This window comes from Chiloscyllium plagiosum, unplaced genomic scaffold (assembly GCF_037043375.1).
Source record: "Chiloscyllium plagiosum isolate Xiang-an unplaced genomic scaffold, Cpla_swu_hap1 HiC_scaffold_43, whole genome shotgun sequence".
In the NCBI taxonomy this organism is placed as follows: Eukaryota; Metazoa; Chordata; class Chondrichthyes; order Orectolobiformes; family Hemiscylliidae; genus Chiloscyllium; species Chiloscyllium plagiosum.
The window spans coordinates 9,525,345-9,541,186 of record NW_028270181.1 but is presented as its reverse complement, the minus strand read 5'-3'; the positions used below and the strand labels follow the sequence as shown (position 1 = coordinate 9,541,186).

Genomic DNA, 15,842 nt, shown 5'->3' with positions numbered 1-15,842 from the left:
GCGGATATGGAAGTTTCCCTTGGGGCCTTGGAGAGAAGTGAGGGGGGAGGTGTGGGCGCAAGTGTTGCACCTCCTGCGGTTGCAAGGGAAGGTGCCGGGAGTGGTGGTTGGGTCGGTGGGGGGTGTGGATCTGACAAGGGAGTCGCGGAGGGAGTGGTCTCTACGGAAAGCTGATAGGGGAGGGGAGGGAAATATATCCTTGGTGCTGGGGTCTGTTTGGAGGTGGCGGAAGTGACGGCGGATGATGCGCTGTACATGGAGATTGGTGGGGTGGTAGGTGAGGACCAGTGGGGTTCTGTCCTGGTGGCAGTTGGAGGGGCGGGGCTCAAGGGCGGAGGAGCGGGAAGTGGAGGAGATGCGGTGGAGGGCACCGTCGACCACGTCGGGGGGGAAATTGCGGTCCTTGAAGAAGGAGGCCATCTGTGTTGTACGATTTTTGAACTGGTCCTCCTGGGAGCAGATGCGGCGGAGACGAAGGAATTGGGAGAATGGGATGGCGTTTTTACAGGGGGCAGGATGGGAGGAGGTGTAGTCCAGGTAGCTGTGGGAGTCGGTAGGTTTGTAGTAGATGTCCGTGTTGATACGGTCGCCTGAGATAGAAACAGAAAGGTCTAGGAAGGGGAGGGAGGAGTCCGAGACTGTCCAGGTGAATTTGAGGTCGGGGTGGAAGGTGTTGGTGTAGTGGATGAACTGTTCAACCTCCTCGTGGGAGCACGAGGTAGCGCCGATACAGTCATCAATGTAGCGAAGAAAAAGATGGGGGGTGGGGCCAGTGTAGTTGCGGAAGATGGATTGTTCCACATACCCTACGAAGAGGCAGGCATAGCTGGGGCCCATGCGGGTGCCCATGGCTACTCCTTTTGTTTGGAGAAAGTGGGAGGATTGGAAAGAAAAGTTGTTCAGGGTGAGGACCAGTTCGGTCAGTCGAAGGAGGGTGTCGGTGGAAGGGTACTGGGTGGTACGGCGGGAAAGGAAGAAGCGGAGTGCTTTGAGTCCTTCGTGATGGGGGATGGAGGTGTACAGGGACTGAGACCCATCGTCTCAGCCTGCTCCTGCCCAACCGAACTCATCTCGGCATACCTCGACACGGTCCTGTCCCCATTAGTCCAAGAACTCCCCACCTACGTTCGTGACACCACCCACGCCCTCCACCTCCTCCAGGATTTCCGCTTCCCCGGTCCCCAACGCCTCATCTTCACCATGGACATCCAGTCCCTGTACACCTCCATCCCCCATCACGAAGGACTCAAAGCACTCCGCTTCTTCCTTTCCCGCCGTACCACCCAGTACCCTTCCACCGACACCCTCCTTCGACTGACCGAACTGGTCCTCACCCTGAACAACGTTTCTTTCCAATCCTCCCACTTTCTCCAAACAAAAGGAGTAGCCATGGGCACCCGCATGGGCCCCAGCTATGCCTGCCTCTTCGTAGGGTATGTGGAACAATCCATCTTCCGCAACTACACTGGCCCCACCCCCCATCTTTTTCTTCGCTACATTGATGACTGTATCGGCGCTACCTCGTGCTCCCACGAGGAGGTTGAACAGTTCATCCACTACACCAACACCTTCCACCCCGACCTCAAATTCACCTGGACAGTCTCGGACTCCTCCCTCCCCTTCCTAGACCTTTCTGTTTCTATCTCAGGCGACCGTATCAACACGGACATCTACTACAAACCTACCGACTCCCACAGCTACCTGGACTACACCTCCTCCCATCCTGCCCCCTGTAAAAACGCCATCCCATTCTCCCAATTCCTTCGTCTCCGCCGCATCTGCTCCCAGGAGGACCAGTTCAAAATACGTACAACACAGATGGCCTCCTTCTTCAAGGACCGCAATTTCCCCCCTGACGTGGTCGACGGTGCCCTCCACCGCATCTCCTCCACTTCCCGCTCCTCCGCCCTTGAGCCCCGCCCCTCCAACTGCCACCAGGACAGAACCCCACTGGTCCTCACCTACCACCCCACCAATCTCCATGTACAGCGCATCATCCGCCGTCATTTCCGCCACCTCCAAACAGACCCCAGCACCAAGGATATATTTCCCTCCCCTCCCCTATCAGCTTTCCGTAGAGACCACTCCCTCCGCGACTCCCTTGTCAGATCCACACCCCCCACCGACCCAACCACCACTCCCGGCACCTTCCCTTGCAACCGCAGGAGGTGCAACACTTGCGCCCACACCTCCCCCCTCACTTCTCTCCAAGGCCCCAAGGGAAACTTCCATATCCGCCACAGATTCACCTGCACCTCCACCCACATCATCTACTGCATCCGCTGCAGCCGGTGTGGCCTCCTCTATATTGGGGAGACAGGCCGCCTACTTGCGGAGCGATTCAGGGAGCACCTCTGGGCCACCCGGACGAACCAACCCAACCAACCTGTGGCACAGCATTTCAACTCCCCCTCCCACTCCACCGAGGATATGCAGGTCATTGGACTCATCCACCGCCAAACCACAACAACCCGACGGTCGGAGGAGGAGCGTCTTATCTTCCGACTGGGAACCCTCCAACCGCAGGGGATGAACTTGGACTTCACCAGTTTCTTCATCCCCCCTCCCCCCACCTTGTCTCAGCCGGATCCTTCCAGCCCGGCACCGCCTTCCTGACCTGCAGTCTTCTTCTTGACCTCTCCGCCTCCACCCTACTCCGACCTATCACCCTCACCTTGACCTCTTTCCACCTATCACATTTCCAACTCCCCTCCTCCAAGTCCCTCCTCCCTACCTTTTATCTTCTCCTGCTGAACACTCTCTGCTCATTCCTGAAGAAGGGCCAGTGCCCGAAACGTCGAATCTCCTGTTCCCTGAATGCTGCCTGACCTGCTGTGCTGTTCCAGCAATAAAGTTTCAACCTTGTATTAGTACTGGGCCCAACTGACTTGCCAATCATTTTTGGCATTTTATCAGGGCCACTGGTGCCTGCCAGAAGATTCTCTTGTGGCAGGGGTGGCACTTTGGAGGTACATTAATATCTGAGAGATTTCCTGATCCATTCTCAGTGATTCCACCCCACCACTCAGGGATTCATCACCAATGCCTTGACATTGAGATTACTGGATTGACTATCACACTGGCAACAAAGCAACCTGCCCTTGTTATTTTGCATATGAGCCCCAGAGGGAGACCTGAACTGAGTGGAGAGAAAAAGCAGAGTTAAGAATACTTATGAAGAAGGGTCGTTGGATTTGAAATGTTAACTCTGTCTCTCTCATGCTTGCTTTCTCTCTCTCTCTCTCTCTCCCTCTCTCTCTCTGTCTCCCTCTCTCTCTCTGTCTCTGTCTCTCTCTCTCTCTCTCTGTCTCCCTCTCTCTCTCTGTCTCCCTCTCTCTCTCTCTGTCTCCCTCTCTCTCTCTCTCTGTCTCCCTCTCTCTCTGTCTCTCTCTCTCTCCACCCCCCTCTCTCTCTCTCTCTCCGTCTCTCTCTCTCCCTGTCTCTCTCTCTCTCTCTCTCCCCGTCTCTCTCTCTCTCTCTCGCTTGGTCTCAAAATATTCAATGATACCACCTCCACTGCCATCTGAGGCAGATAGTTCCAAATTCTCACAACCCTCTCAGAGGATTAAACCTCTTAATCTCTGTCCTGAAAAGGAGTCCTCTAAACTTGAATCTGTTCTGTCTTTCTGGTTCTTGCTGGTGATATTTCCTGGTGCCCCACCTCTGTTTGCTCAACTGGTATCCATTTCATTAACAACTTTTCACCAGGTCCCTTCACAATGTACCTCTGTTGAATTTTACATTGCTTTTAATGTTATCAATGCCTTTCATTGTTGTGCAACATTTAACTAAGTTTGAGATAACAGCAAATGTCTTATGACCAAATTATAGTTATTGTATTCACTTTAATGATGGCCTGTGTAATTGTGTACCCTTATTTATTATTAACTTCTATCTGTGTTGGGAGAGATGGTGCCTTAGTGGTAATATCCCTCGACTAGAACAAGGCAAAAGCTCTGGGACCGAAATTGAAATTGCCAGGAAATCTCAGCAGCTCAGGCAGCATTTGGGGCACCATGGTGGTTCAGTGGTTAGCACTACTGCCTCACAGTGCCAGGGTAACGGATTCGATTCTACCTTTGGGTGACTGTCTGTGAGGAGTTTGCACATTCTCCCTGTGTCTGCGTGGATTTCCTCTGGGTGGTCCAGTTTCCTCCCACTGTCCAAAGATGTACAGGCCAGATAGACTGGCTATGGTAAATTGCCCATAGTGTCCAGGGATATGCAGGCTAGGTGGACTAGCCATGGGGAACTGTAAGGAACTGCTTGGTCTGGCCTACATGTAATCCCAGACCACCGCAGTATATATACGTATGAATTGGGAGTGGAAGTAAACCCCTCAAGTCAGCTCTGCCAATGAGTAAAACCATGGCTGATCTGTTAATGGTTTTGAATTCTACATTCCCATCTAATCTCCCTGATGACCTTACGTTCTTGTCCAGCACAAAATCAATCTACCCCTGCCTTGAGGATGTTCAATGATTCCCCTCCCACAATCTTTTCAGTCTGAGAGTTCCAATTTCGCTCAACTCTCTAAGAAAAAGAATTTCCCCCTTTTTTTTTCTCTGTTCTCAAAGGATGATGCCTAATTTTAAAACTGTGTCCCCTCATCCTCTCTGAGAGGAAGCATCCTTTCCACACCTATTTTGTCAGGACCAAGCAGTTGACCCCTGAGGGAATCGGTTAAGGTCAGTTGGTTGGATGGTTGGTTTACAGAACAGTGTGATGCCAACAGCGTGGGTTCAATTCCCATCACTGGTTTGAGGTTACCATGAAGGACTCTCCTTCTCAACCTCTTCCCTCACCTGAGGTCTGGTGATCCTCGGGTTAAATCACCACCAGTTGCTTCCGTCTCTAATGAGAGAGCAGCCCCTATGGTCTGGTAAGACTGTGGTGACACAACAACAGAGTTGACTCCTAGTTGCCCCTCTGGAAGTGACCACTCGGTTGGAGGGCAGTTAGGGACAGATAACGAATGCTGGCCTTGTCAGTGATGTCCACAGTCCATAAAAGAGTAAAGAAATAAAGACATCTGTTCACTTCAATTTATCGTGCTGCTTTTAATCAGGAAGAGTTTTGACTGTTATGAGGAAAAGGCAGGTAAGTGGTGTAGTAAATTAAATAAAGGTAAATTTGCCATAGTCCTCCATCATCTTATTGAATGGTGGACTGGACACAGTGGATTGAATGGTCTACTTCTGCTCCTATGATCTATGGTCTTAATAATCATTTTTGTTGCTCAAAATGTACACTTTGTGTAGTGAATGGTGTTCATTTCAGTAGTGGGTTTTATACTAGTATCCTTGAGATCAGATTCCAGCCTGGTGAGTTGTGAGTATAATTTAAGAAGGCTGGCATTTAATGATGAAATCTAATACACAATGGTATTTGAGTGCCAATGTACCAGTATAATTCTCAAGTCTGTAAAGCCAGTAATACAGGTTGTGCCACTTGTAATACTGGTTGTGGCACCAGTAATTGTTGCTGGTCGTAATAGTTATGGCACCCGTAGGAGACCAGTACTTTGGTGTCGTTGTGCATGCAGTGCCAGTTTTACTTAAAACAAGTCAATTGTCAGGATGTGAGCATGGCTGGCATTTATTAGCTATTCCTAGTCTTGCTGTCAAAGTGGTGATAGAACCTTACAACTCTCTCTCTCAGAGAGAAAAAAACTTCTCTTATTTTCAGTTGTGAAAAAGTGACCCCTAAGTATAAAATATTTCCCTCTTCACAGCTGTTGCTGGCGGTACTATCCTGTGCCCTAGCTCTTTTGCTCAACAGATATCCATTTCATTAACAGCTCTTCACCAGGTCCACCATGAAGGTTCCACCTTCTCAACCTCTCCCCTTGCCTAAGGTATGGTGACCCTCAGGGTAAACTCCCCATCAGTTGTGTCTCTCTAATGAGAGAGCAGCCCCTCTGGTCTGCAGGGACTATTGTGACTACTTCTATTTACAAGTGAAGACGTCATTTAAGGTGAGAGTGAACTGTATTGGCATTGGCATGTATACAGGCCTGAGAGGGTGCCAACTACAGGTTTCTTTCACTAAAGGACAATACACTGGGTCTTACACTGGTCTGACAGCTTTGTCATGTCTCTTTTATTGCTTTTTGTCTAGTTTAGTTTGTTTTTAAAATTGAATTCCAATTCTCAAATTGATAGGGTGGGATTTGAACATTTCAGTGTCTGAAATGTCCAGAAGGAAAGTCAGTCAGACATAGTACACTTCAAAATAGAGCTCCAGCAGGACCAGGTAGATTCATTCCCACCTATTGATGGTTATGTGGTGGTGGTTTATCCCTCTGGGTAGTTGTTCAGGCCCTAGGTTCTGAATGCAGTCACATGACTGACAGGTTCCTGCTCTTGGAAAAACTGGTGCACAAAATGAATCCGGGAACTCCCGGTTTTCCATGCAAAACCCAATTGGTTGGCCCAACTAGCTTGACGTAGTGGTGATTCCAATCTCCTAGTTTAGGCCCAAATTTTAACCGTGATCTGCCTGTCAAGAGCAGGTGGGTTCATAGAACCACCACCAAGAGGAATAAAAATAGTAATATTGGCACAGGTGGAAATCTAATATACAATGGTATTTGAGCGCCAGTGTACCAGTATAATTTGCAAGCCAGTCATACTGGGAATGGTACCAGTAATACTGGTTGTGCCACTCGTAATACTGGTTGTGACACCAGTACTAGTTATGAGGTCTGTAGCACTGACCATGGTGTCGGTCATAATAGTTATGGCACCTGTAGGAGACCAGTACTTTGGTGTCATTGTACATGCAGTACCAGCTTTACTGGATGTGGTACTTTATGCAGATGCTGCCCAAACATGGAGACGTGCGTACAGTTTTTATCTCCTTATTCAGCAGGGTCCTTTATTTCCATAGAGACAGGTCAATGAAGGGTCATCAGACTTGTTCCTGGGATAGCGGGACTTTCGCATGAGGAAAGACTGGGTGAACTGGGCCTGTATTCTCCATAACTTCAAAGCATGAGAAATGATCTATAGATCGATCCTCGATCATGCTGAGGAATCGAGGGTTATGGGAAAGGGCAGGAAAGTGAATGTGAGGAGCATTGGATTGGCCACGACCTTATTGAATGGTGGAGCAGGCTCAATAGGCCAAATGGGTAAAAACAATGACTGCAGATGCTGGAAACCAGATTCTGGATTCGTGGTGCTGGAAAAGCACAGCAGTTCAGGCAGCATCCGAGGAGCAGGAAAATTGATGTTTCGGGCAAAAGCCCTTCATCAGGAATCTACTCCTGTTCTAATTTCTTATGGTGTCCTTGAAACACATTAAGGGGATAGGCACAGTCGATGCAGGTAAGCTGTTTCTCCTGGCTGGGGGGAGTCTGGAACCAGGGACACAACTTAAAGTCAAGAGCTTTCAAACCATTTAGGACTGAGATGAGGAGCAATTATTTTAATCAAGCTGTTGTGAACTTTTGGCATTCTCTACAACAGAGGGTTGTGGAAGGTCAGCCTTTGAGTCTGGTTAAGGTAGAGATTGATAGGTTTCGGATTACCAGTGGTTATGGGGGTAGTTTGGGTAAAAGTCAGTGAAGTGCTTAATCAGCCTTATAATCGTATAAAACAGCGGAGCCGGCTCAAGGGGCTGAATGGCCTCCTCTTGTTCCTATGTTCCAAAAGCGCAACTCCTATGTTTTCATGGGGGATCGGAATTAAAATTGCACATTGACATGGGCCTTCCAATGTTTGTGCAGCTGATTAAGGCAATGAGCGTCTAACTTATGTTAGCGCTGTCTGCTTAGGAATTTGAAAGTGACGTCTTTGAAAACCTAAGCCCTAACAGTACACAGCCCTATCGGAAAAGGAAACCCTTTTTTAAAAAAAAACCCCACGATAAACAGCCAAGAAAAGCAGCCTGCCTCTCCCTCCCCTATCCCTGGGATATTGATTGTTGTCTGTATTTTCCTGTTCTAATGAGACTCTGTGCATGGTGTAACATCCTGTGAATGGGTAACTCATTCTTGCTGGGCACATTTACCTAAAATCAGGACTTGAACACTTGACTCTTAAAACCTTTCACAGTAAAAGTTAAAGTTGCTATAAGTTACCAGACTGCGGGGCTGCTCTCTCATGAGAGAGAGAGAGAGGCGACAGGTGATGATTTAACCTGAGGGTCACCACACCTCAGGCAAGGGGAGAGGTTGAAAAGGACAGTCCTTCATGGTAACCTCAGCTGGTGCGGGAATCGAACCCACGCTATGGCATCACTCGGCATCACAAACCAGCTGTCCAACCAACTGACCCCCTTCCAAAATGACCTACACATAAATTATTGTAAGACAAGATTGGATTGGGATATCTAGTCGGCATGGAAGGGTTGGACCGAAGGGTCTGTTTCCATGCTGTACATGTCTATGACTAAGTAAAACAAGTATATCTTTTTGAAATCACTCACAAGGGCTCAAAATCATTTTGGTTGCAAGGACAAAATCATCCAAGGCCCCCTTCTGTGGAATGTGTTCTGCAAACGCTGGTTAATGATTTGCTATTTGCAGGTTAAAGGTATGTGACATTCCAAATAGGTGAAGCATTTGGTAAAACGCTGATAATTGCTCCCCAGCTCACAGATCTTGGGCTTACTGGTGTCAAAAGACAGGTGGCATTTTCCTGCATGAGGGGACTGAGAGATGATGCCTAAGTGGTTATATCGCTGAACTACGAATCCAGGTTAATTCTGTGGGAGCATGTAGACCAGAGCAGCACAGAAGGCACAGCAGCTGGAGAAATTTAAAATCAGTTCATAAAATCTGGAATCTAATCTCCGTGATGATTGCCATTCAGCTCACTAATGAGAACAGAAAGTGCTGGAGAAACACGAGCAGGTCTGGCAGGGTCAGCGGAGAGGGGATTAGAGTTAACAGTTCGAGTCCAATACGGCCTCTTTCGAATTGAACATGGTGCTAGACTTGAAATGGAAACTCTGTTCCTCTGGCCACAGACTCTGCCAGACCTTTTGTGTTTCTCCAGCACTTTCTGCTTTTATTTCTGATTCCCAGCATCTGCAATATTTTATATATGTTATTTGGCTCCCTAATGTACTTGACAGAAGGAAATCAACCATCGCCATGTGATTGTACATGTGACTCCAGACTGGCAGACAACGTGCTTGAGGCTCAAGTGCCTTGTGAAAAGGCCCTATCAAGTCACATGGTTCAAGGGTATTTAGGGATGGGCAACAAATACTGGCCTTGCAGTGATGCCAACATCTCATCAACACCATTCCAAAAGTATTTTTTTAAATTTACTCTGTGGGATGTGGGTGGCACTGGCTGGGCCCAGCATTTATTGCCCTGTCCCTAGTTGCCCCTTGAGAAGGTGGGAGTGAGTTGCCGCCTTAAATCCACTGCAGTCCATCTGCTGTGGGTTGACCCACAATGCCTCTAGGGAGGGAATTTCCAGGATTTCGACTCAGTGAAGGGACGGCGATATATTCCAAGTCAGGATGGTGAGTGGCTCGGAGGGGAACTTGCAGGGGGTGGTGTTCCCATGTATCTGGTGCCCTGTCCTTCTAGATGGTAGTGGTCATGGGTTTGGAAGGCGCAGTGTGAGGATCTTTGGTGAATTTCTGCAGTGTATCTTGTAGGTGGTACACACTGCTGCTACTGAGTATTGCGGTGTAGGACAAGACTGTCGTGTTGCAGCGTGGCAGAACATTTTAAACTAAAAACTTCCGTCTGTCAGTTTTGAGGGGCAAAGAGTCAGGTTAAAAATAAAGTCTCATTGTCCAAGCAAACCACAGAGGCTGCTCTCTCATTTGGTGGCAGTTTAACAGTAACTGAGGGTTACTGTTCCTCAGGCGAGGGCTGAGGTTGTAAGGGAGAGTCCTTCAGGGTTACCTCAGTCAGTGATGGGAATTGAGCCCACCCTGATGGCACCACTAAACAGCCATCCAGCCAACTGAACTAATGGGAAGTGGGACTAATTGGATTCTCTACTTAAGGATCTTGATGGGCTGAGTGACCTCCTCCTGTGCTGTACTGGACTACAGTGGGGGTCTAGGTTGGAACATAAGCACAGTCCTCAAATGCCCAGCGGCTCAGTCTGAGTCCCAATCTGCTGCAGTGAATCTATCCAGCAATGAGATTATCACTCTCTCTCGTCGCTCCAAGGTCTTGGAACAACTGCACGTTCTGTCAGGATCATATGAGAGATCAGAAGTATTATAGCTGAATGATTGGGCGAGGTCACACTAGAGTGGGGGAAGGGGAGAGAGAGAGAGAGAGAGAGAGGAGAGATTTATATAGCCTGTTCTTCAGCCTGAAGGGGAGATTACAGCAGGATTGAGAATGAGCAACTTAAAGACCCTTTTGTTGGTTCAACATGTCCTGCCTGAATAAGAAATGTCTCTGGAACTGCAGGGAATGTCCAATTCCAATATTTGTTTTTCTTGATCAGCACAGACCAGACAGAACAACTTTGATACCTGTGAATGTAGACACAAGTTTTTTTCTTTGTAACTAATAAATTATATTTTTTGTGATAAAAGAATTGACAGGAGGGATGATTTCTTGACAGTCTGGGTGGTACAAGTGGAGTGAGGCGGGGGAGGAAGTTTTGCTCAGAAGATCTGATTAAAAAGGGAAATGTTGACAGAGAGAGGAGAAAGGTGACAGGTGTAGGTGTGTGTGTGTGTTTGTGGGGGGGGGGGGGGGGGGTTGCAAAACCAGATTGGTGCAGGGTCCACTTACCTATTACTGTAAGGAGCGAGTTACCTTGGAAAGACTAAGGAGGGTAGCCCCAGTATTTGGATTTGAGGAGCTCCCTGGACAAGAGGACATGGCAGGAGGGAGGAGTAACTATTACAAGAAGGAGGCTCAGTGAAGCAGCGATATCAGCTCCGGTGCAGACTGAAAGAGAGGCTGAAATGAGAGAGAGAGAGAGTAAATATAACTAGGAGGCAATCTGGGAGAGAGAGAGAGACAGACAGAAAATACATGCCGGTCTGCTCTCTCAACTCCGAGGGCTCCAGAGGGAGGTCTCTGATCAACTGTGAGGGGCGAAGGCACTCGGGAATCTGAAGGATTTCAAGGTCACGGGGTTTTTATTTTAACCCAAAAAAAAGAAAGAAAGCATGAGAGTCCGGATCCGAAGCCAGCCCCCAGCGCCTCATGCTGCTGGGCAGCAGCCGGGACTGAAGGAGAGACACACAGACAGAAAGCTGGAGGTTCGTTGTAACGATGTCAGCAGCTCACTCCCCTGGTAAACCCAGATTTGGAGACCTCAAGAGGAGGAGACTTGTCTCTTCCCCCTCCCTCCCCCAACACCCCCCCAGGGGGAGGTAGGGGGAGCTGGGGGGGGGGAAGTAAAACCTGGAGATCCAGTAGGTCTTGCAGTGACTGAGCTGTTGCTGTGATGGCTGATGCTGCAGGGAACCTGTGTTGCTGGCAATTTCCAGAACAGCCTGGACATCTTCCACACGCGGGAGAGCTGTGAGTATCAACGCAACATCCCCCCCACCCCCCCCCACAACTTCTTTTGTTAACCCTTTGGGGTCCAGCAGCCGCTGTCTTTGCCTCTCCCCCCCCTCCCCCGTTGCAAATAGCAAGAGCCCATTGACTTGGGAGGCTGTCTGATCCTGGGAGTGAAGGGGTTAACTGATGGGGAAAGGTACAGTAGGTCAGGCCTGTGCTGATTGGAGTCTCTCAGAGGTGACCCGATTGAAATACCAGCAGATCCTCCTTCAGAAATCACAATAAATAGTGCCCATCAATTCCCCAAATTCAGCAGGTAATAGATGGAGTGATTACCTTTTATTTTCAAAGGGAATAGATCAGGGAAATCGAAAATCATCTCAAACTGTGGTAAATTGCCCATAGGGTCTGGGCGATGTGTAGGCCGGGTGGGTTAGCCATGGGAAATGCAGGGTTATAGGGATGGGATGGGGCTGGGTTGGGATGCTGTTCAGGAGGGTCCGTGTGGACTCAATGGGCCAAATGGCCTGCTTCCACACTGTAGGGATTCTGTGATGATTCTATACAGAGCAGTAGTGAGGCCACAGCTGGAATACTGTGAACAGTTACATCCCCTTCTCTAAGGAATGATATGCTCACTGATGTTGGAGGTTCACTGGGATAATCCTGGGGATGGTGAGGTTGAGTGGGTTGGGCCTCAATTCATTGGAGTTTAGAAAAATGAGAGGTGACCTTATTGGAACATGTAAGGTTCTTCGGGAGATTTGTCAGGATATATGCAGAGAAACTGTTTCCCCTTGTGGGTGAGTCAAGGACCCCCCCCACAGGACACAATCTCAGACAAAGTAGTCACTCATTTCAGACAGAGGTGAGGAGGAATTTCTTCTCTGAGTAAATCTGCAGAATTCTTTACTGCAGAGGGCAGTCAAGCTAATGATTTTAAATATATTCAAGGCTGAGATAAACAGATTTCTAATCAGGAAGGGAATCAGTGTTTATGATGAAAATGGAGTTGAGTATTGTCAGAAGTGCATTTAATGGTGGAGCAAACTCGATGGATCGAATAGCCTAATTCTCTTCCTGTGTCTTATGGTCTTCAGGTTGTGAGAGCATATTTCCCCCTGTTGGGGAGCCAAGAACGCGCTTAAAAATTTAAGGCTCTTCCATTGAAGAGTGCGATTGGGAGGGAACGTTTCTCTGGGATAGTGTGGAATTCTCTTCCCCAGAAGAGATTGCGTTGTTGTGTACTGTATATTCATAGCTGAGCTCAATACGTTTTTGATCAACAGGGGAGTCAAGACTGATGTGACAGCGGGGGTGCGGGCAGGAAAGTGGAGTTGAGATCAATGTCAGATCATCCATGACCTTATCGAATGGCAAAGGAGGCACGAGGGGCTGAATGGCTGACTCTATCTCCTAATTCCTGATTTCTCACGCAAGTGGCGGCTCTTGTGTTAAACAACTGCTGCCCCTGAGTGGAATCATGGATCCCTGAGGAGGAAGGGTCTTGAATTCCTTGCTTGACTGACAGAGTGAAAAGATGGATGAACTGGGGGTGGGAGAGGGGATGTCATTTTAACTCTCTGGGATCTTGCTGTGTACAGAAAAGAAAAATCAATATTCAGAACCAGCTGAGCCAATGTCCCAGAGATAATTCTCTGAGAAATGCTTTCATTCTGATGTAGCTGTGCTATTCCCTTGCTGTTTAATTGAGAATATATTGTATTGTTAATCATCAGTGCACTTTACATCAATCAATAATGTTATTCTTTTCCTTGTTGCCACCCCCCGTTCACTTCCAAACCCTTTGGCTGCATACTCCTTACGTTCCTTTCTGACTTTGAATTAAAATGAGCAGACAGAAGCAGGCCACTCAGCCTATCTGGTCTATGCCATTCTCTGTACCCTGGGGAGGTGTTGGTCCAGTGGTATTGCTGCTGTAATTTAATCCAGAGACCCAGCTAATGTTCTGGGGACCCAGATTCCAACCCCGCCATGGCAGATGGTGGAATTTGAATTAAATAAAAAAAGAATCTGGAATTAAGGGTCTAATGATGACCATGAATGCATTGTTGATTGTCATCTGGTTCACTAATGTCCTTTAGGGAAGGAATCTGCCATCCTTACCTGGTCTGGCCTACATGTGACACCAGACCCACAGCAATGTGGTGGGGCCTTAACAATTAGGGATGGGCAATAAACCTAGCCGTCATCCTGTGAGTGAATTAAAATAAATCTAATGTGTGATGGGTCCTCGTAGAATAATTCTAGATCAGTGATCCCAGTCCGGGCTCACAGCGATGGAATTTTTTTGCAAAGGTCTCTCCTAACGTTCTTCCGCAATTTGGTCAGAATTGTCTCTTGCTGGTCTGCGCCGAGGTCATGGCACTGATGATGTTGGAGAACTACTCCCCACTTAATTTCGATACCAAAGTCTCTTTCTCTGAGTTGACTGCCTGTTCTCAAATAACGCTTTTTGTAGGGTTGTCTCAGTTTTTGTTCCCTCCTTATCACATTCCACCTTCAACTACTGAGCTGGTGGAGGGAGCATCCTCACTGACGTGGGACAATATTAGATTGCTTCTTTGAGGAGCTAGTACAGATCCAATAGGATGAATGGCTGTAAGCTCTTAAATAATAAGCTATTTAATGGGGTAGGGTTAACTCTCATGGGTTGGAAAATAACTTTTTAAATTCATTAGTGGGATGTAAGCATTGCTGACTGGGCCAGCATTTATTGCCCATCCCTAGTTGCCCCCTGAGAAGGTGGTGAGCTACCTTCTTGAGCCATTGTAGTCTATTTGTTGTAGATAGACCCACAATACCCTCAGGGGGAGTTCCAGGATTTTAGCCCAAGACACAGAAGGAACGCTAATATATTTCCGAGTCAGGATAGCTGAATGCATCAGATTGGAACTTGCAACTTGGTGTTCCCAAGTATCCACTGCCTTTGTCTTTCTAGATGGTGGAGGTTGTGTGTTTGGAAGGTGCTGTCTCTTGATCTTTGATGAATTTAGCCCTACATTCAGTGGTTCCACTATAGGAGACTGCTTGAAGATCAATAGTGCATTGAAGATATCAGGAATGGTGCCTCAGCAATGTCCATTAGGTAAGGCATTTTATGCACACACAGAGTATTTGCAGCAGGACAGGGAGGGGTCACTGTTACTTTGTGTTGATCTGTACTGCCCATCAGCTACACAAGAGGTAGAATGAGACATGGAAGAGTGTGGCTCACTCCATTGGTGTTTGAAATCAATGTCCAATATTGGAGATACCAGGCATTGTGTGAGCACCTGCGACATCTGCATTTTTATTACGCAGGGTCAGTTTGCTTGGATGGCTGAATTGCTAGTTTGAGATACAGAGTGAAACCAATAGTGTGGGTTCAAATCCTACCCTGGCTGAGGTAACTATGGAGGACTCTGCTTCTCAACGTCTCCCCTCCCCTGAGGCACGGTGACCCTCAGGTTGAACCACCACCAGTTGTCTGTCTCCGTAATGAGAGTGCGGTCCTCTAGGACAGTGGTGACTTTACCATAACTTTAGCATCTTTCTTTACTTACTAACTGTTCTGTTGTGGCTTGATAAGAAACACTTTCTGCAATGATGCCAATGCTTTTAGACCAGGGGCCCTGGGAGAGGATCGATATTTGCATGCAGTCCTTGAGTGTAGGTCGCTATATAGATAGGAGTTCCTGCGTGTCTGCAGAGGATCATGGGAATGTGTCAGTGTTTGCAAAGGATCATGGGAGAGTGTAAATATTTGCCATTATTGCAGGAAACCTTTCTTTATTAAGCAGCAATAGAGTGGCTAGTATGTTAACAAAGGATCATGGGAGTGTGTCAATATTTGCAGACCATCCCCTACATAGGAAACGTTGAAGATTTGAGCTGCCAGTGGAGGAACATCAAAAGGAAAATGAGACCTCTGTGCTCCAATTGCTATCCTTGTCCACCTCCCTCTCCTACTTCAACCAGGCTCCTCCAACCCCTCTCTATCCTAAGCCAATACCCCACAAAGAAATTGTTGTGTGTGCAATGGCTTCAGATGAGGATGATCAAGGAAGAATTGGGATCAAAGAAAGGTCCTCAAAGGAAGAATTATCAAACATCAAGAGACCGATCTGAGGAGAAGACCTTGACATTGCTCCACGTGGAGAGAATAGAGCGACCATCTGTGATGGACCATCGGGTCCAAGTGACAAACAGGAGGACGTGCTGGGGTTGGGTAAGGGATTGAATTATTTCACATCCACCATGTGCATGCTACATTGTTTGTGAAAATTCATGTGCCATATATGTTTCAGTATGACTGCACTGTCCATTCTCACCAGCATTATCATGATTGATACAGCTTTGGGCTGCAGTGATCTAATTGTGGTTGATCGCT

The 15,842-nt window shown here is 47.8% G+C and overlaps 1 protein-coding gene across 9 annotated transcripts in view; it reads left to right on the top strand.

Annotated features, from left to right (window-relative positions):
• LOC122541902 (PH and SEC7 domain-containing protein 1-like) overlaps positions 1 to 15,842 on the top strand; it is a 210,720-nt gene that overhangs the window by 96,415 nt on the left and 98,463 nt on the right. For 2 of the 9 annotated variants that reach the window (XM_087982556.1, XM_087982555.1), the window contains exon 1: positions 10,819 to 11,467. The exons of 5 other annotated variants lie outside the window; for them this stretch is intronic. In XM_087982556.1, coding sequence (XP_087838682.1) covers positions 11,391 to 11,467 — 77 coding nt within the window. In that variant the 5' untranslated portion in view covers positions 10,819 to 11,390. Of the gene's footprint in view, positions 1 to 10,818; positions 11,468 to 15,332; positions 15,681 to 15,842 lie in introns of those variants that run through there. 2 more of the 9 variants (XM_087982558.1, XM_087982557.1) reach the window with 2 other exon arrangements.